The 20,610-nt window shown below is 38.7% G+C and overlaps 2 protein-coding genes and 1 pseudogene across 2 annotated transcripts; 1 reads left to right on the forward strand and 2 right to left on the reverse strand.

Moving 5' to 3' along the window:
* Positions 1-394: 394 nt before the first annotated feature.
* LOC127371768 (green-sensitive opsin-like) lies at positions 395-7,809 on the reverse strand (annotated as a pseudogene).
* Positions 7,810-7,919: 110 nt separating this feature from the next.
* Positions 7,920-10,075, forward strand: LOC127371760 (green-sensitive opsin-like). Its single transcript, XM_051414813.1, has 5 exons — positions 7,920-8,394; positions 8,499-8,667; positions 8,863-9,028; positions 9,168-9,407; positions 9,511-10,075. The coding sequence occupies exons 1-5, from the start codon at positions 8,010-8,012 to the stop codon at positions 9,607-9,609; spliced, it is 1,059 nt and encodes a 352-aa protein (XP_051270773.1). The 5' UTR covers positions 7,920-8,009; the 3' UTR covers positions 9,610-10,075.
* Positions 10,076-13,582: 3,507 nt separating this feature from the next.
* synprb (synaptoporin b) lies at positions 13,583-18,933 on the reverse strand. Its single transcript, XM_051414816.1, has 5 exons — positions 18,805-18,933; positions 18,191-18,315; positions 15,800-15,998; positions 15,445-15,636; positions 13,583-15,368 (listed from the first exon to the last, which is right to left on the reverse strand). The coding sequence occupies exons 1-5, from the start codon at positions 18,826-18,828 to the stop codon at positions 14,991-14,993; spliced, it is 918 nt and encodes a 305-aa protein (XP_051270776.1). The 5' UTR covers positions 18,829-18,933; the 3' UTR covers positions 13,583-14,990.
* Between the last annotated feature and the right edge of the window lie 1,677 nt (positions 18,934-20,610).

Genomic DNA, 20,610 nt, shown 5'->3' on the forward strand with positions numbered 1-20,610 from the left:
ATTGACTACCTCTCTTTCTGTCCACAGTCCTCCGGGGAACACAGCAAAAAAATGCTGTCACGTCTGTTGCTGTATTATATTTTTCATCACATTGTCCCCTCCCTATCCTGTTACATCCCGTCCCTATTTTATATTAATACCAACATCAAAACTGTTTCTCAAGACAATTCCCACCACCGCCATGTAAGATAATTTTGTCTTCTACCTGTTTTCTTCTGCATTCAACATAAAACTATTAATGTTCACTTTTCTATGCCAATGTACATAAGGCCAACAAGACTTTCAACACTCTTATCCAACTCAGCAAGACAAAAATAGAGTTTTACCTTGTCTGTAGTTGCCCATTTTGAAAATACAGTATAAAAATGTGTTTCCACTAATGTAAGGAAAATAATTCAAACCATATGTTCTTTAATGATGTTGTGTAGATTTAATGGTGCCAAATATCTTAAACTCTGCCTCTGACAACGGGGGAAAGTCAAACTGAGCATCCACATACATTTGTTCACAGATGTTACCATTATTTACAATGATTATGAATTCACATCGTCATGACTGACACTTTTCAACATCCTTTAAAAAAAAAGAAAGAAAATGCAGTACATGAGTTTGCTCCTAGAGCTGCGTCCATCACTGGTCAAGTGGTTCAGACGTCCCTGAACTTCCCTCAATCTACATCGAGAATTACTCCAGGTCAGAAGACAGTAAAATGTCCAGGTATAGGGAAATGTCTCTATATTTAAGAGACAGAAGACACTTCTGTCTTGCTGGCAGACACCGAGGTCTCATCATCCACCATGCCACCCATTCCAACAGTGCTCAGCATGCAGTTATGGAACTGAAAAAGAGAGCAAAGATAGCAAATTCAGAAACGAGTGCATGGTTCAGGATTACATAAAGAAAAGGCAAATACTAGAAACAAGAAAACATGTTGTACTGACCTGTTTGTTAAAGAGCACATAGATAACAGGATTATAAAGTGCTGAGCTCTTTGCAAAGAAGGCGGGAAGAGCTGCTGTCATGGCAGTGAAGGAAGCTCCTTTGTTCAAGAAGATCCAACCGGTGAAAGAGGCATATGGTACCCATGCATCAGGAAGCCAAAGACCATCAAGACACACATGGTGTCACTTGCCTCTCGGCCTTCTGGGTGGATTCTGACTCCTGCTGCTGGGCTGCATCCTAAAGAGTTTGATAAAATAAAAGATAATCAGCGTAAGTTCATCCAATAAATTCTACCATGTACAGTGGTGGCGATTAGTTAGTTAGTTTATCCTATTATAGTGTAGTAGTCGGGTCCTCAGGAGCACTGCATGCCCTCAGGAAGGTACTTGTGTGAGAGAACTTCCTTCTTTCTTACTTACAAATGTGGCCATGAATCCTTCAATAGCACAGAAAGTGGGGCCAAGAATGAAGTAGCCATTAAGAGAAGAACTGATGGTGATGGTGAATCCGAAGGCGCACATGATCAGCCCAGCCACAGCCAGGTTGACCAGGATGTAGTTGAGAGGTTGACGAAGCTTCTTGTTCTGAGCTGTTACGAACAATGTCAGACCATTGATGGGAGTTCCAGTGCAGATCAGGAAGAACATGTAGAAAGCTAGGAGCTTGTAGATCCATGGATCTACCATATAATACTGCGGGTATTCAAAAGGACTTCTAACAATCCCAGTCCTGTTGGACATGGGGATGTAGAAGTTCTTGCCGTCTGTGCCATTGGGCACAATTCCTCCATCCCACGCCTGTGAGGTGGTGCAGGTCCAACCATCTGCAGCTGAACACCTCCAAGACCAAGGAGTTGATGGTGGACTGGAAGAAACCACATCTCCAACCCGTGTCCATCGAGCGGGTCGATGTGGAGGTGGTCAGGTCATATAAATATCTGGGGCTGCAGATGGATGACAAACTGGACTGGACAGCAAATATGGACACTTTACATAGGAAAGGGCAGAGCTGCTGTACTTCCTGAGAAGGCTGGGGTCCTTCAACATCTGTAAAAAACTGCTGCAGATGTTTTGCCAGTCTGTGGTGGCCAGTGTCCTCTTTTATGGTGTAGTTTGCTGGGGAGGAAGCAGCAAGAAGACTGGACAGACTGGTGAGGAGAGCTGGGTCAGTAGTGCGCACAGAGCTGGACTCTCTGGTGACAGTGGCAGAAAGAATGACCCTGGACAAACTGCTGTCCAAACTGGACAACACCCACCACCCACCACCCTCTGCACAACACCTTCACCAGGCAGAGGAGTGTGTTCAGTGGCAGACTGCTGTCCCAGTGCAGCCCCCCCAACAGACTCAAAAACTCTTTCGTCCCCCTGGCCATCAGACTGTACAAGAGCTCCTAGTCAAGGCAGGGAGGACAACAGACAATAGACAATGGACAATTTCTACCTCCATTTGCACTCCATTTGCACTCCACTCCATTGCACTGTTTACTGTTTGCACTGTTTACTGTAGCTACTGTGTAATGTTATTTTATTTTTTATTTAACTTTAAAGGCATACTATGCAGTTTTCCGGTTTTGTCAAACAGCTACCCCTAGAGTCGCTGCGGAGTACTTGTATTTAACGTTAACTGTTGTAAATACCACTCACCAGAGCCGTCTCTATATACGGCTCTGCGTCTCTGCACTCACAGCCTGATCCCCTCCCCCCTGTGTACATACAGTACATACATACATAGATAGATAGATAGATAGATAGATAGATAGATAGATAGATAGATAGATAGATAGATAGATAGCTTTATTAATCCCACAATGGGGAAATTCACTTGTCACAGCAACATTTGAGTGAAATAAATACAGAAAAAACAGGAACATTTGCATACAGCAGGTCCAAGGTCTTATTGTCTCTGGTGGTGCATGTGACAAACTGGTGGAAGGTTGGGAGTGTGGACGAGAGAGAAACCTGGTTGAAGTACCCTGTGATGATGATGAAGGCCTCCGGGTGTTTCGTTTGTAGTCCTGCAGTCACACGCTGCTTCTGCTTTCCCAGACAGAGGAATATAGACAGTGATGGCGATAACAATGGAAAGTTCCCACGGCAGATAACATGGACGTAGTCCAACGGCAACAGCTCGATGTCCAGGCTGCAGACACGCTCTTTCACACAGACGTGCCCAGGGTTACACCACCTGTTTTTTATGAGCATGCCCAGTCCCCCTCCTTTCTTCTTGCCGGTCGCGGTGGTGTCCCTGTTGGTTGAACCGTCTGGAAGCCCGGCATGGTGACGTTGGAGTCCGGTATCTGCTTGTGTAGCCACGTTTGTTTCCAATGATGACTGCAGGGATGTAGAGTTTAAACCTCCTCTTCTTCATCCTCCGTTTAACCCCCGCTCTGCAGCCTCGCTGTCTCCTCCTCAGCTCCTCCGGTATGGAGGCTCTCTCTCCAATCAGGATGCTCGGGTGCCTCAGGGCGATCATCTGGTCATGGGTGTAAACAATGCGACTCCCCGTTGCCATGGAGACCTGTGCAAACAAAAAATAAATAGTGCTCAAAAACGCCCAAAAAGTATTTAGGCGACTTGAACAAAGTAGTAAGAAAGTAAGAAAATAGTTAAAAATAGCAAAAAAACACACTGAAAACACACATGTTCTAAAGGATGGAAGCGTCGGACATCGAACAGCCATACATAGACTCCGAAGATGTCTACTGACCAGGTAACGTCTGAGTGAAAGCCTGCTAGTTTATGTTGCTGATGTATGTGACGTCGCGCCGTAAAGCAGTTTGTGATTCTCGCGAGATTTGGCGGGGCGCCACTTTTCGGACTTGCATTGCTGGTTCTGCCAGCGGTGTCCCTCTCCAGCTTTGCTATCGGGATGATTCGCTATACTACGAGTTCGTTTACCATCGAAATGACTTCGAAGCTGTTATATTAAGGTAAAAATATCGCATAGTGTGCCTTTAATGTATGTTTAATGTATGTAATATATGTTTTGTATGCTACTGGATACTTGAATTTCCCTCGGGATAAATAAAGTTATCTATCTATCTATCTATCTATCTATCTATCTATCTATCTATCTATCTTAAGTTGTTCTGTATAGTTTCTTCGCCTAAAGAACCAGTGCTGATGGACACGAGAGTCAGAGATGTGCAGTGTGACTTTTACACCTAACCACTAACCCTGGTGTCAAATTGCTAAAATTGGATTACAGGACTGTGAGGTAGTACCAAAGCTCAAACAGGTCAGTAATCAATCTTAGCACCGGATAGAGAGGATAGATCCTCCACTTTCTAGGTCCGGAGGAATTTGCTTAATCCTGATTAAAGAATAGGAATTAAGTTCAGTCAACAGCTTTTAACACATTATCTACAGTAAACACTTTTTACACAACCCCGAAATCATGATATATGTTCTGTCTTTTAAAGTTTATAATTAGTATATTATTAGCCTTATCTTTGAGAACATTGATGTATGTACTGATCTGTTTGCTTTAAATATGAATCCATTAGATACAGGAGATAATGGTGTAATTCAAACAGAGTGATGAATGATGACAGTGTGACAATCTTCCCCTCTGTTACTATTCTAGTAAAGTGTTTCCTTTAATGTGGGCAGGCAAGATACTGTTTTTCCTCACATTCTTTCCTTGATTGATAAATACATTGTGTTGAATGTTAGTGTGTCTGTTTGTTTTATTCAGGCCGGACTAGCAATCTAACACTTTAACCTTCAGTATCTGTCTCCATATGGAGGAACTGTAGGTGTCCTTATCCTAACTGGATTAACCTCAGTTTGTCACCTGTAGTGGGGCCTTCTGGGATGCAGGAAAAGCCTTACTGTCACAGGTAGGAAAGAAGATGTCTGCTATAGGCTAATCTAATTTGCTATTTTTCTTAAGCCAGACACCCACAATTTTATCTTGTAGATTTCTGCTAGTTTGTTTTTTGTTTACTAGTTTGTAAGCTTATGGGTGCTGATCTCTTTTTGTTCTTTAGTGTGAGTCAGTCATTTTCATTTTGTGTACTAGTTATTTGTCAGCACCAGTATAGCCTCTCTTTTGTTATATTTCATTGTGCAAGCACACTCTCCATAGTTAATTAAACACCTGATTAGAACTTGAACCTGTCAATTGTCTCATTCCATCTCTTCTCCAATTCCAATTGTATGTTACTGCTCTCCAAATCGAGCCGGGTCATAACACTGTTTATCCTGTTCTTAAGTGGAAAACCTATCAATTGCCATCCATTGTTTACTGGTTCACGGAGCTCTAGCAACCTCATCTCTCCTGCTCATCTCAGCTGTAGTTGGACAGATGATGAGCTTTGGATTCACCATCATCATAACTGTCATGATACGGTCATATTAATACCTCAAAATAGCACGGATTGAGCGATCCATAATAGTGACGTGTTACTCCTTTAAGTGAACAATAGTAGCGGTTTGGGAGCCAAAAGAGCTGACTCTTATTGCTGAGCTAAGCCATGATCAATGATCTGGCTCACTAAAGAAAGCTGGGATTCCCGTCACTAATCCATAGTTTCTAACAGGGACTAAAAGCCAGCTATTAGCCGTTTCATATGAATGACATAAAACAACTTAAATATACTGCAAATAACAGAAAGCCTGCTAGGCATATGGATAAACATGCTTATCTTTTGAACCTATTTATATGGTTGTACACACACTGAGAAGCTTCAGGTGCAGGTGTTGTCTTCTCACTCGTCAAATTAGCAGAAAAGTTTTGTTGATTGGACAAAAGTGCAAGGACGCACAAAATTAACGGGATTGGTTACAATTTGCCTTACACGTTGCAATCCAAACAGTGCAACTTCTTTGAGGGACTGATAAACCTAACCAACCCAACCAATGAAGGCAACAAGTACTAGCAAATCTGAGGGCAGAGCAGGATGGGTCATTCCTTCGCCATCCTAGGAAATAAATATTGCACCCTGTAGGCCTGCTCTCGCACTAGAGGTAGGAAGTGTGTAATCCTTTATGGCACTAAGTCTCACACACACCACAAACAAGGTAAACTGCTAACTGCTAACTGCTGGGTTACGGTAAGAATATCTGGGTAAGGCAGAGTTGGGCGGGTCATTCCTTCCTCAACCTAGGAAAACAAATATTGCGTACGGTTTTAGAGTGCCATTGACAGAGGCACCATTGTCCCTATTACAAGTCAGTGTAGCATCGACATGATTTTGAGATGTTATTTTTAAGTAAAACATTTGCATAATGTTGCTTTAACAGTGTAATACCCTGAAAATGGCCATTATGAGTGCTTTTATTTTCATATTTAACACAACATAAAACAAGAGTCAAATTCCTTGAATGTGTACCTGGCCAATAAAAGTCATTCTGATCCTGATATTTAAAGTACATTTAGCTGTTAATACTAATTTACTATACCCCTGAACGACATATAATAAAATAATTAAACAGATCTGAATATTTGTGATAATACTCTTACTACTTTAAAAAAAGTATATATGTTTGAGCTTAATGTAAGCTTACTTTAAGTATGAAAAGGAAAAAAAAGAACTCTGCTCTAAAATGTCCCCTGTTACTGACATTATATTGCATTATAAGATTGGTATTCCTGAGCAGCATTTTATTGTTGTTGCTGCTCAACGTGGAGCTAGTTTTAGAACAGCTGGAGACCACTGGTTTAATCTCTAACAATCTGTTTGTGTTCTATAAACCTTTCACCTCAAAATTGTAGATTAACCTGCAGTACATGAGTAAATGTACTTGGTTACTATCCACCACTAAACATAGATATTCCTCTTAGTCTCAGCTACAGGGGACGGTGAACCTCTGACTACTTTGTATGCGTTTTTGTCGAGCTGCTCGCCCCTCTGCGGCAGAAAACGGTACTTCAAAACAAAGGCAAGACATCACTACACTACACTGAAAAATAAAGTTGCCAAATGTCACCTACTTGCCAGTGATTTCGCCCGGCACCTGTTGGGAACCACCGACGAGGCGATCCACGGCGGGAGGTTGGATGATAGCGGCGGATGGAGGCAGTCACAGCCTGGGAGGAACCGCCCTTCGATGAACACAGCATGGTCCCTAACATTGTCACCAACTCATGCATCATCATTACAGTCTGCATTTCAGCAGAAATGACTCATGGCTCTTTCTAAACGGGCACCTCAGGAGCTACGATATTCTAAGTGTAACAAGTGAGACACGGACAGGCAAGAGGCAAGTCTCTCCAGTTAATTAATTAATTAACATTGGATCATTAGATGCAATTGGACATACCCTACCCCGATTGCCAAGCATTTGCCGTGGAGTCCCTGCAGACTTTATTTGAAAGTGATGGCTGCAGAATAAAATGAGCCGTCGAGCAGCAGACACTCCGTTTGACAAGCTGTTAAAAAGCTGATAAAACGCAGCGAGACGCTCCTCAGTAGGGTGTGTGCCAGCTGAGCAAAGTGCTGGATGTACACTAATACATCTATTGCACCCTCTGCATGCACATTGATATAGTGCGCCTGTATTTAATCAGTCATCATTCATTTAATAAATAAAACTTCACTCATTCTTTCCTGCAACGCTGAATAAATAATTTAAACAATTTAAAAAGACAAATTATTTCTTCCAAAATATTTTCTAACAAAATAATTTGTTTCTATCACTATGAGAATTTAAACACCCCATAGACAGAGACAAAGTCTCACAAGAAAGGGGTATATATTATAATGCAACACTTTGTTGTATTATTATGTTTTATTATTTTCATTATTACTTATTTCTTTCCAAACATATAACATATAGATGAATAATCCTTTTTATTATAAAGAAACAGATAAACATGTGACGAAGGTCACTAAACCTCACTTCCTTAAAGTCAATTATCAATCAGACTTGAGCTGTCCGCTTCCTCACAATCCCCTAGTAATCTAATTTTGCCAATTTAAGGATTATCTCGGGATGGTATAAAACAGCACCCACGACATCATAAGATGCCTACATGGGGTTAGCTTACACCACTACTAGTTTACCTCTCACACTATCGGCACCGTCCATTGATTGAAGCTCCAGCAAAGTAGGCAACTGAAGATGGCGTGGGAAGGAGGAATTGTGCCCAATGGCACAGAAGGCAGGAACTTCTACATCCCCATGTCCAACAGGACTGGGATTGTTAGAAGTCCTTTTGAATACCCACAGTATTATATGGTAGATCCATGGGTCTACAAGCTTCTAGCTTTCTACATGTTCTTCCTGATCTGCACTGGAACTCCCATCAATGGTCTGACATTGTTCGTAACAGCTCAGAACAAGAAGCTTCGTCAACCTCTCAACTACATCCTGGTCAACCTGGCTGTGGCTGGGCTGATCATGTGCGCCTTCGGATTCACCATCACCATCACATCTGCTCTTAACGGCTACTTCATTCTTGGCCCCACTTTCTGTGCTATTGAGGGATTCATGGCTACACTTGGAGGTAAGAAAGAAGGAAGTTCTCTCTTCAGTGTGTCTCTTAAATGTGTGTGGAAAAACCCATTGCACATTATGAACTAATATCTTCTCTTACCTTTCTCTGTGCAGGTGAAGTCGCTCTCTGGTCACTGGTCGTCCTGGCTGTTGAGAGATACATCGTCGTCTGCAAACCCATGGGAAGCTTCAAGTTCAGTGGAACTCATGCTGCTGCTGGAGTTATTTTCACCTGGATCATGGCTTTTGCATGTGCTGCCCCCCCTCTTTTTGGCTGGTCCAGGTAATTCACCCATTCTTTTAAATCCCACATTTTAGGCCATATGAATTTCTGTTTTAAACTGGTCAGGGAAGATTAACAGTATATCACCACTCAAACACACCATTCTGATTTTCTCACATAATGATGCAGAGGGTAAATGGCTGATTTAAATAAACACTGAAAAATGAAGAATTAACCTTCTTTAACCTCACACAGGTACCTTCCTGAGGGCATGCAGTGCTCCTGCGGACCCGACTACTACACTCTGGCTGCAGGCTTTAACAATGAATCATACGTCATCTACATGTTTGTCGTCCACTTCTTCGTTCCCGTCTTCATCATTTTCTTCACTTACGGAAGCCTTGTGCTCACTGTCAAAGCTGTAAGTGAAGTTTTAGTTGTTCTTTGCCCTGTGTATCATTAATAACAGGATAAACTAACTAATCGCCACCACTGCACATGGTAGAATTTATTGGATGAACTGATGCTGATTATATCTTTTACTTTATCAAACTCTTTAGGCTGCAGCCCAGCAGCAGGAGTCAGAATCCACCCAGAAGGCTGAGAGGGAAGTGACACGTATGTGTGTCTTGATGGTCTTTGGCTTCCTGGTAGCATGGGTACCATATGCCTCTTTCGCTGGTTGGATCTTCCTGAACAAAGGAGCTGCCTTCACTGCCATGACAGCAGCTCTTCCCGCCTTCTTTGCAAAGAGCTCGGCACTTTATAATCCTGTTATCTATGTGCTCTTTAACAAACAGGTCAGTACAACATGTTTTTTTGTTTCTAGTATTTGCCTTTTATTTTTACAATCCTGAACCATGCACTTATTTCTGAATTTGCTATCTTTGCTCTCTTTTTTAGTTCCGTAACTGCATGCTGAGCACTGTTGGAATGGGTGGCATGGTGGATGATGAGACCTCAGTTTCTGCCAGCAAGACAGAAGTCTCCTCTGTCGCCTAATCACGATAACATCTTCATTTCTGTGGACATTTTCTGTATTTGCTTCCAGATCTTAAAAAAAAAAAGATCTAGAGAAAATATAAGAATGGAACTTTTGCCAAATGGATTTTTGGATTTGCTAAATGGACTTTGGACCGAAAACACGGAGGAACTCACCTGTTAATATTTATATATAAAGAAATGCATATGCTGTGTGCATCTGTGTGTCTGTGTGTGTGCAAGAGTATTTGAGTGAGTGAGTGAGTGTGAATGAGCTGTGGATCACTGTACAGCATTTGATGGCTCAAAAACACCTAAATTCTCAAGTCAAACTAACACTTTCTGCTGTGATGTGTAATCACACGTAGGGTATTTTCATGTATCATGTTTTACTGGTCCACCAGTGTTATTGTTTGCATGTATTTTATGAAAAAGGAAAAAAAAATATTTATGAAGTAGATAATAAAATTGCATTCATGAAAAGAAATGTACTGATGTGTTCATTTAACTCAAAACATTTGATTAATCAATCATGATGATCAGTGTGGTTGTCCATGCAGGCCAAGTCAGTTTAGTTTTATGTTTAAATGACCTGTAAAGGGCTTTAATCTGTATGACATCCACTGTCCTGCCCTCAAGTGGAGCAACTGAAGAGTGATCACTTTTCCTCTGCGAAGGTCATATTGCCTTTCGGAAGACAAGATTTGAAATTCAGGCTCTCCTCATAACATTTACATAATGCCAGTGGTGGAGAAAGGTATTTAGTGTAAATAGTAAATAGAAAGAGCATAAAAAGTTGCAGTGTGTCTGTCAACAGTTTTTAGCAGACATGGTTGTATAATCCTGCTGTAATCCTCACTGTAATCCTCTGTGAGTGTCTATAAGAACCAACAGTATTCCAGGACCTGCTGGTCAACCAGTTAGTTGTACTAGATTTACTGCAATTGTTTTTACAGTAATTGTCAAGCAATTGTAAGTTAAAAGCAACAGAGAATTCCTGACATATAAAAAAAGGCAAGAGAGATTGCAGACCCACTCTTGGAAAGCTTGAACACTAAACTGAAATGGAAAAACAAATTAAATAGTGATGCATTTCTTACATCTTGTGGCTGCAAATTGATGTCACAGTAATAAAAAAAGCTATTAAAGTCACAAGACACTGAATTAGTAAAATAAATATTCTTATACAGCATCTAACCCAGGGATTGATTATACCAACCTGTCTACAATTAGAATAATATCTTTAGGTAAAGGTATGATTTTATATCTAGAGGTTCCTCTAGTACCTTTTGAATATATGACATATTTAGATTAACAGAACTACATATCTTGTGTCCTGGATGACTAAGAACTTTTACACACAATATGACTTATGGTATTTAATTCATAATAACAGGGGGAAAAAAACAAGTCTGAGAGAGTAAGAGAATTTCCTCATACTTGCAAATGTAAAACAGATTTTTTTCAAATGTTGATAAATGGTGAAAAGAGTAAGCTATTTCATATTTAAGTTTGGCAATAAACACGCCTCCACAAATCACATATAGTTTTCAGGATTGTATGTATTATAATAATGTGAAAATAAAAAATCTGTCTTGCAGTTGAGATTTTCATTTAAAAGAGAATCTTGTGATTAAAATGTTCGGTCTCGTCTCAGAGAGAGAATGAGTGAAGAAGGCAGGCTCATGTGGCTACAGCTAAATGCGCTGACTAGATAGAAAGACATAATTAACACTATTTATCTTGTTGCATCTGCTGTGGGAACCCTGACAAGCTCATGTGTGCTATATTTCTGGTGTGATTTTGTACCACCCCCTTGAGGCCAATGTCATTACATCAACATAAACATCACATCTGCAGTGCAGCATACCATATGATGTGGTTTCAGACAATAAATACATAATTGATTTAAGGATGAATTTTGGTCTGGTGGAATAAACGAGACCAAACGTGTAAAATAAAGAAAACAAAAGTTGAAACTGAAATAATAATAAAACATTTTTTTAAACAAGCTAGACTGGAGTGGAGAGCTTTCATATTATAAAACAGACAGATGATGCCCCCTGCAGGTGTTTACAAAGAAATGGCAAAAGTCTTTGCACCAGTACAGTGTATGTTCCACATTGAGCCTTCCCCTTGTAAATAAAAGTCACAGCTGCTTCATGTTCTACTGGTGGGACATAGACATACCAACAATAAATGTTACACACCAGTAACATGTAATAGCTCAAAGGGGATTAATTACATATAAATACACCCTTGTCCCATACCCCATAGGCCATCTATCTCATGATGTAGCCCTTTATTTCCTGCTGATAACCTGACCCTAATTGTCATGCTGTAGGCACATACACTGCAATTTTCTTCAAAGAGCCTGCTCTGGACACCTGCATGTGCTTAGTGTCTCTGTCAGGGGGGCGGCAGAGACAAACGTCGCCTCCCTTTGTTCTAATTGCTCGGATCAGAGGGGAGGAGCAGCATATGGAGGTCTTAATAACAAACTTGGGGATGCATTGGGTATATTTCCAGGCAAATGTTCACTGTGAGGAAGCCTGGAAGGAGACACTAGTAGCTTTGGTGGCTGAGGCAAGCAAAGCATAGACTTCCATAAGCTTTATTGATGAGATAATGTGTGAGCTCTAAGATAATTTCATATTATTATTGTCAATATTATAACACAATCACTACAATCATATTCATATAAACATAAGGGCCACAATGGAAATAAGTGATTTCTTGTGTGGTCCTTGGAACTTTCTTAGATCTGATATCTGATATATATAAGCTATAATATTTAGTAACACCTATAGTTCTAGTGCCAGGCATAACATTTCAGGAATTGTTAAAATACAGAGTCAAATCAGTTTGATTACATGGCATCTGAGCGATCCTTCTGCTGGCTGTATGCTGTACATATTTTAAAGCCCCTGGAGGCAAATTGTGATATTGGACTGATTTAACTTAATTACACAGCTGTCTGATATCAGCTTGCAACAGAAAACTTCTAAACAGCAGGTGATATTGAGAGTAGCACAAATATGGCATTGAATTCCACTTTTATAGCTCCAATCACAAATTTGCCCTCCTCAGAGAGGTTTACAATCTCTACAAAAAATAACAAAATACAGAAAAACTCTGCAGTGGGGATAAAAGGAGAAAAAAACTCAGGAAGAAAAACAGGACAGGGATCCAATAGAGGGATGCAATATGTGTCATATGGAAAGAAGTGAAAGAAGCAATGGGTGAAGTGCCCCTATATGACCAATAGAAGGTTTATTGACAATCGTTATCACTAAGGGTTATGACGAAAGTAATTGCTTTGCTTGTGGTGATTGAAAATAATTTCCCTAAATTAACAAATTGTGTAATTGTCAACCACACATTTAAACACTACATCTTTAATTTACACATAATTTATTATTAGATTTAATAGAAGTAGTTCTCTACCAGAATTCCTAATTAATTCATCCAAGGAAAATCAAGTTATTATGTCAGCAGATTTCAAACTTTACTCTCTGTATGATGGCGAGGTAAGAGGGTTTGGGTATTAGTATTATGTTAACTGTTTTAGGATGAAACAGACACCCTGAGAGATTATCCTTCTGGCCTTTACAGTTGAGATAATCCTGATACACAGTGTGAAACATGCTTTAATGTCTACGCTGGTGTCTCCACAAGAGTCAATATTCATTACTGATGGCTTCACGTTTATTTCTCACAATTTCCTCACTTTCTCTCATTTGCTCTATTCCCTTTTCCATGAAAATTGAAGAGGCTGACAGCTCTCGCCATATATGAAAAACCATGGTTACAACAGCTCAACAGTGGATATGCTCACTTTGATGTTACTGAAAACCTGAGTATCACTGAAGACGTCTGCAGAGCACTTCGAGTATAACACAAACTAAATTTACTACCTGATATGAACTCAATATCACAAGTTACTGTATGCATTTTGAACAGTATATTATGAATTATTTAGACATTATCTTCCTTTGTGAAATAATAGTTTTAATAATCAGTATAGTGCAGAAGACTGTGACAATGAAAGTATATAGTGAGGTGGATTATATAACATGAGCACTTCAACACATTCCACACTATACATCTTAGTTTGTTCAGTTCAACATATTCTTTTAAAGCAGAATTATTCAGGTTTCACACAAATATAATAAAATGTGGCATGTATTTACACACAAGTACACATAAAATTATTTAAAAGTGATAACATATTTAAAGTTGCACTGGAACTACATTCATTATCCATTTAAAATCAATTTTCATTTATAAAAAGAAAGGACAAACAGAGACAATAGAGCACCACATTGATTAGAATATCAGGAAATCTATCAGTAATGACAAAAGGAATAAAGGATACAAACATTAAATATTTATAGAGACACTAGAGAGACTCTAGGACATTGGTTATGTATATTTATGAACTGACACTGCACATTTTCCATCAAACATACTCTATAGGGCAAAATGTGTACCATAATGTATACTGCACATTACATTAAGTGGCTTCTTCTTCTTCAAAAAAAGTTTTCAATGTACAGGTAAAAACAAACAAAAAATGGCCACGATAAAAAAGAAATTCACACAGAGACAAGGTGGATTCGCCCAAGTTCTCAAAAAACTCTGAGCTCCAAAACTATTTGCTTGTAAAATCATTATCAATATCTTCCATGTAGTACTTTACTAATTACTTTGTAAATGTAATCTAAATATATGGAAAATGTAATGTCGCTGAGCTAAAGTTTTAAAGGCTCTATTTTAAGCTGCTGCTGATAAAGGTATACTGCAAGAAGATCAGTTATCATCTCTCTGGCTTTATGTAATTTATTTTGTTTGTTGCTGGTTATTTTATGTTGCATGAATACTAAATTGTTTTACCTAATTATAATTATTACATTTGAACACTAGTTTGTCATGATATTTTAGCTTTTGTCCTTGTGATGATTCATATCCTCATCAATGACTGGGACATGATGTCTAATGGCAAGGCTGCACTGGAGTAACACCAATATTCAATCATCCCTCTTATAATTTTGTCTTCAGCTTTTATTGTTTTAATTGCATTGAGCACTCTCAAATAATTTCTAAGATGTACAGAGAAAAAAGCATGCAGCAATACCTGATTATTGACAAAAGTCAGCTTGCAAAATAGATAATACAAACAAAAAATCAAAACATTGCAGATTACCACTTTAGGAGTATTAAGTAATGACTTCTAATTTCTTAATTTCAAGTTGCAACTGGTCTACATCAATTTATCCAGAGGGAAGAAAACAAAATTATTTGTAACATTATGAACACCATTAGTGTTTTCATTTTATCTGAAGTTAATAATCATGTATTCATAAAGTGAAAATGTTTATTGGTTCATGTACAGCATAAAATCACATCTCATTGACAAATATCATTGGCCCTTGAGAAGCCACTGTATTCTCACTCTCATAAATGACCGGTTTGCCAAGATATGCATGTGGTAAACTCAGGCTTACTTGTGTTTGGTTGAAGCTACCTTGTCTGTGGACCTGCTGACCAAAATCCCCCTTAGACTGATTGAAACTGTCTTGTCTGGAGGGCTGTGGACCAAAACTCTCCTCTGGCTGGTCGAAGCTGCTCTCACTGTAGAGCCGTTGTCGCATTTCACTGGAACGTTTCCCAGAAGCACTCCTTGTTGGATATCTCTGACCTGTCTTGTACCAGCCTGTCTCTTTGAAGACAAACCAGATATTTCCAACCCAGAGGACAACGTTTACAAAACCAAAAACCTGGAAAGATAGAAGAAGGGACAGGAGTAAATCACTTGTACTGTGTGTGTGCTTCATTTGCCAACTCAGTACCTACCACAGATGTATTGAGACGTGACCAGAAAGGCGCCTGGATAGCTATACATTTGTTCTCCTGAGCTCTGCAGGCTGTGATAAGCAGAAGAACCTGTGTTGGGTTTGTGGCAGTCTTGATATCAGAAAGAGTTTTGGCCCAACAGCAACTGCTGACCAGCCACATAAAGGAGAAGATGACTGTAACAAGAAAATCCTGCTCAGGACAAAAGAGGAGGGAAACATGATGGGAGGACGTCACACACAGGAAAAATCAGTCAGTTTAATATGTTTCATGTCATACAAATACAAATATTATCACACTATATTGTATCCAATTCATCTTAGGACACTGAGTGTTTGTGATCGCATAAACTGACCACAAATGGGCCCCTGTTGTTCTTCAGGTACTTGTTCTGGTAGAAGACATAGACAATGGTTGCCAGCAGAGAGTAGAGGAAAGCAAGAACACCCACAGTCAGGAAAAACTGAGCAGCTGAGGAACAGTCCCCATCAAGGAAAAGTATCTCTTCTCTCTTTGCGTCACACAAGGGAGCCTTGAAATGCACTTCTTGTAATCTACAAGACAAAAAGAGGAAAAAAGCAGTATATGTGAAAGATTCAGCCAGTAGAAAACATGTCATTTGAGTCTGGGAGCACTTTCATTAGCTGGCAAAAAAAAAGGATCAAGCTCAGAAAAACTTAGATATACAGCTGAGAAACCTTGTGTTACTTTATTGAATATTAAATTTGGGTGTTTTCTTTCCTGTCAGACTTCTGTGACTTTGGTGTTGCTCACAAATGGATAAATTCTACTAGCAACTTGTCTATGTGACAAAAGGAAACAACATCTGGAATATGATCAGTTTCCAAATTCACTTGTGGCAAAGGGACAAATTGTCACCATGTAATTTTTTCCTAGACACACAAAGAGAACAAGTCATCGTAGGATTTCCGGGATCAGTTTGTTATCATTTCATCAAATATAAATCATAAAGTCCTTGGGGATATAATGCATGGAGTCTTATAAATATTTTGTTGCAGTCTTAGATCATTTCCAATGTGCTGTATGACGTAAGGCAGTTACTGTGTCACTGTGACAATAGTGACTTAATTGTAGGTATGGGGAGGGTCTGGTCATCATGGGTTGGGGTGGGGCACAGTTTTCGTCTGCTTGTTATGAACAATAAAGAATTGACCACAAAAAGTAACAACACACCATTGTTGTTGGGCACACTGTGGCAAAGGTATCAACAATTTAATTATGCTGCTATCATTGTTATAAAACAAGGACACTGCAAGACATATATTTAGCTGCATCTAAAAATATTTCAATTGTTAGTCATTGTCTTATTTTGTTAGGAATCAATATGCAAAATATGCACACACACACACACACACACACACACACACACACACACACACACACACACACACACACACACACACACACACACCAGATGCCAAGTCCAGAAACTGTAACTCTAACCATGAAAGTTACCTTTAATATGTCTACTTTATTACATTACAAATGTCACAAGAACTGACAAATACAAACATTCTGTTAGAAGCAATTTGGGACAATGTACTATTTATACATGACTAGAGAGAGTCCCACTGAACTAACACATAGACGCCAGTGTCAAGTCGGCTGAACTGTTAATTAGACACTTGGCCATCACTGACACACTGAAGCATGTTAGGGAGTTTGGGGGTGGTCGAATCACACTGCTGCACCACAATACCAGAGAGATCACCACCACATGCACATCCACATACACCACTCATCATCCAAATTAAATGTGATTCATCAGTGTATTAAGACATGTGGAAGTCATTCAGTTAAACAAGGATGTTATTTAGCTTTACAACATGTGTAGAATTGAAAGGTAACCAAACATACTATGCAGTCTCACATACACCTTCATGGTAGTTTATCACTGTTCTGTATTAATGAGTACCTTCTTCACTCAAAATAGCAACAAGACTGACAAATATAGAATCACTCTTTTCTTATCCTCCCAGCATCTCAGTAATGTTTATACAGTACGAAGTCCCATATTGGTCCCGAGGTCTGCAGGAGTCAAAATGAAACAGAGACAATTTTCCATTGCTCATCAGCTCATCAGTTACATCAAGTTGCAGGTACATGCTGCAAAGAAAGATGGAGTGATAAAGTGCTGTAACATCACAAGAGACTACCTGAGGTTAAGTCTTGACAGACAGGTCTCCAGGTACAGTTTTATCTAACAATGCATTTTAGACTCTAGGATCTTAAATTGGACTGGCTTCCTGCTCAGATGTTCAGCTTTCTGTTCCTAAATTGGGCAAGAACATCTTCTTTCTACTGAGCCTGACAACATGATGGAGTAGAGCAGTGCAGCTTTTAAATGTTTTTTTTTTTTTCATGTCTGGCTGACCAGTTTCCTGAAATATGCAGAGCTGATTAATGTGTCTGGTTAGTTTGAAAGCATCGTTTTGGGTGTCCAGTATCTTTACTCATTGTCAATCAGTCTGTTAATTCACATTTTTGAATGACAAATTATTCAAAATCAAAACATATAAAAATAAAAATAAATATCATGCCAATTGATTGTTATAGATTATATTAAAAGGCATTAAAATGAAATCATATGACAATTCATATTTGTTCTTTGTGTATATGTGTAATTAATCAAAGAAACCAAAGGTCAAAAGTAAAAACAATGTGGGATATGAATTTGAGTAACAAGGTGGATGTATGCAAAAGAAAGCACAAACAACTGCTTTACCTGAAAGGATAGCCAAAATCAATGTTGATGCTGAGGTTACTCTGCCTCCTGTCTGCACAGTCCACTTTAACCTGGAGATGACCATAGTATCCTCCACATGTTGCAAAAGCACATACGGCAAAAATCTATGAAAACAAAAGACAGTCATAAAGGGATCATAATACTGCATAATGTATACACATCAATAAATTACAGGACTGATTATCAAGATTTATAATTGGCTCGAAAACAAACCTGAATAATTCAAAGGTCGGAAGGCAACTAACAGAGCTGCTTACTGTGCGCTGGAAGGTGGCCACAGCAGTACACAGAGACTCAGTTTGAAGGTGTAATACACAAGTCTGAGGTCTCTAACTCATTATATCCATTAAGATTTACTCTCTGGCAACTAATTTAAATATATTTTTTCTTTACTTTTAAATATGAGGCACAAACCATACGGTCAATTTTCAATCACCAAATCATAAAATGGATCAAAAACATCAAAATCTCATTTCAAATTACCTCATTGTAATTTATACAACGCAGTTTGCATTATAAGTGGGGAGAAGCAGAAATCATGATAACCAAAAGGAATGGATGAATGAAGACAAGACAAGAGAAATGAGACTTACCGGAGCAAATATAACCATACACATTTAAAAATCACAGATTTCAAGTCCAATTCCACCGTGTCGACAGCGTTTGTCATCAGGTTGAAATGATACTGTTGTAGACAAGAAGAAGAGGGCGACTCTATCCAGCGGAGGGGAGGGCTGACAGGAGATAGCTTCCCCAGGGAGGAGTCTGAGATTTTCTTTTCATTTGTTCACAAACACTGCAATAAGCTGTAAATACCATCATTAAGTGAATGTGTGCGAATAGGTTGTTTACTGTTTTTGTAAGACTGTGATGCTTTTCTCTATATATCTTTTTGTTTTATCTTTTTTTTTTCTAATAGGGTTTCATCAGAAGCATGACACAAATAGAAAGATGTGCTGCAGCATTTCATTACTACAAATGAACCTCCAAATGTAGGGATTTTGACAAATTTTAATAAACTGAGGGATAAGGCATTGCTTTGCTGTGAATTAATAGACTATTTAAAAAGCCCATTGGAGTATTTGAAAATGTAAACATGGTCTCATTGGACACCAACGATTTCAACATATTAACTATTTAGCTTAAGACTTATTCATCATACCAATCAGACAAATTTGTTTCAAACTTTGCAGAACTTATATTGGGATTCTCATTAATCGAGGACATGGTTTTAGGATCAGGGTCCCATAAAAAACATGATGTGTCTTCTGCTAAGTAACAATTATTAACTGTGATTGAAATATTGTAATGCAATCTTTATATAGGATATATATCACTCATGTATGTTACTTAAATTACATTTTCTTTTCTAATGATTCACTGATGATTAGACTGTTTGCATTTGTTATAAAAAGGATTCTGCTGACCTCTTTTGGTGACAAATCTTTATTACAGATTTGGAGATGTGGAAAAGTTACAAATAAAGACATAAATGTCCATCTGCAGAATAAATCTCTGGTATATGGAGCTAATTTGGCTGTACAATATAACAACTGCTTTGGATGTCAAGTTATTAATGCTGTGTGTCAGAGCTCTATACTGCTGACTGTTAATGATCAGAAACCTGCACTCAAAAACATGATGTGACTGCAATGCATACAGTATAACATCAAGCTGCTTTAATATACTGAATTAACAGGATAAATATACTAAATAAGTAAACGGGCCACAGGAAACTCAAAAGTAATACAATTACAGCAGTAGCAGCCAACTCAAGATTAAAAACATGAATAACAATGACTTAAGTGTGTCTTGGGAAGGTATTTTTTTAAAAAGAAAGTGACTTTGACTTTCCCTCGGGCAGGCTTTTGATGTTAATGGCAAAATGACTGATCACATTTTCAGTGGCTGCGGTTTGGTTCATATGAGGTGAAAGGATTTGAAAGGTAGCTAGATGGCAGACTCGTAGCGTTTAGTAATCTCTTGAAATCAGTTCTGGAAGTGAGATACGAACTGCTGGAAAGGAGGCTGACAGGAACATTAAACTTGGGTAAAAATAGAGTTGATGACGACATTAAAAACCGTCCAATTTGGACAAAGATGTTAAAAGTTTGATTTTGGGTTCTTTTGTAATTTTCCTGTGAAAGAAATTCAAGGTTGTAAACAAACCAAATACAAATCCAATTTTGCTTTTTGACTGAGGCTGGTATGTAGGTAGGCTCAAATTAAAATAGTATATTCAATAATATGCTTGTTCTGTCGTGAATAACTCAAAACTACATTTCTGTAACATCCTTTATATGCAGTAAGGTTTTCAATTTCCATCCACAATAGGAAAAAAAAAACGTATTTTATTCTCTATTATGTATATAAATTTATTATTAGGTCTAGTTTTTTTT

This window comes from Dicentrarchus labrax, unplaced genomic scaffold, assembly GCF_905237075.1.
Source record: "Dicentrarchus labrax unplaced genomic scaffold, dlabrax2021, whole genome shotgun sequence".
NCBI lineage: Eukaryota > Metazoa > Chordata > Actinopteri > Moronidae > Dicentrarchus > Dicentrarchus labrax.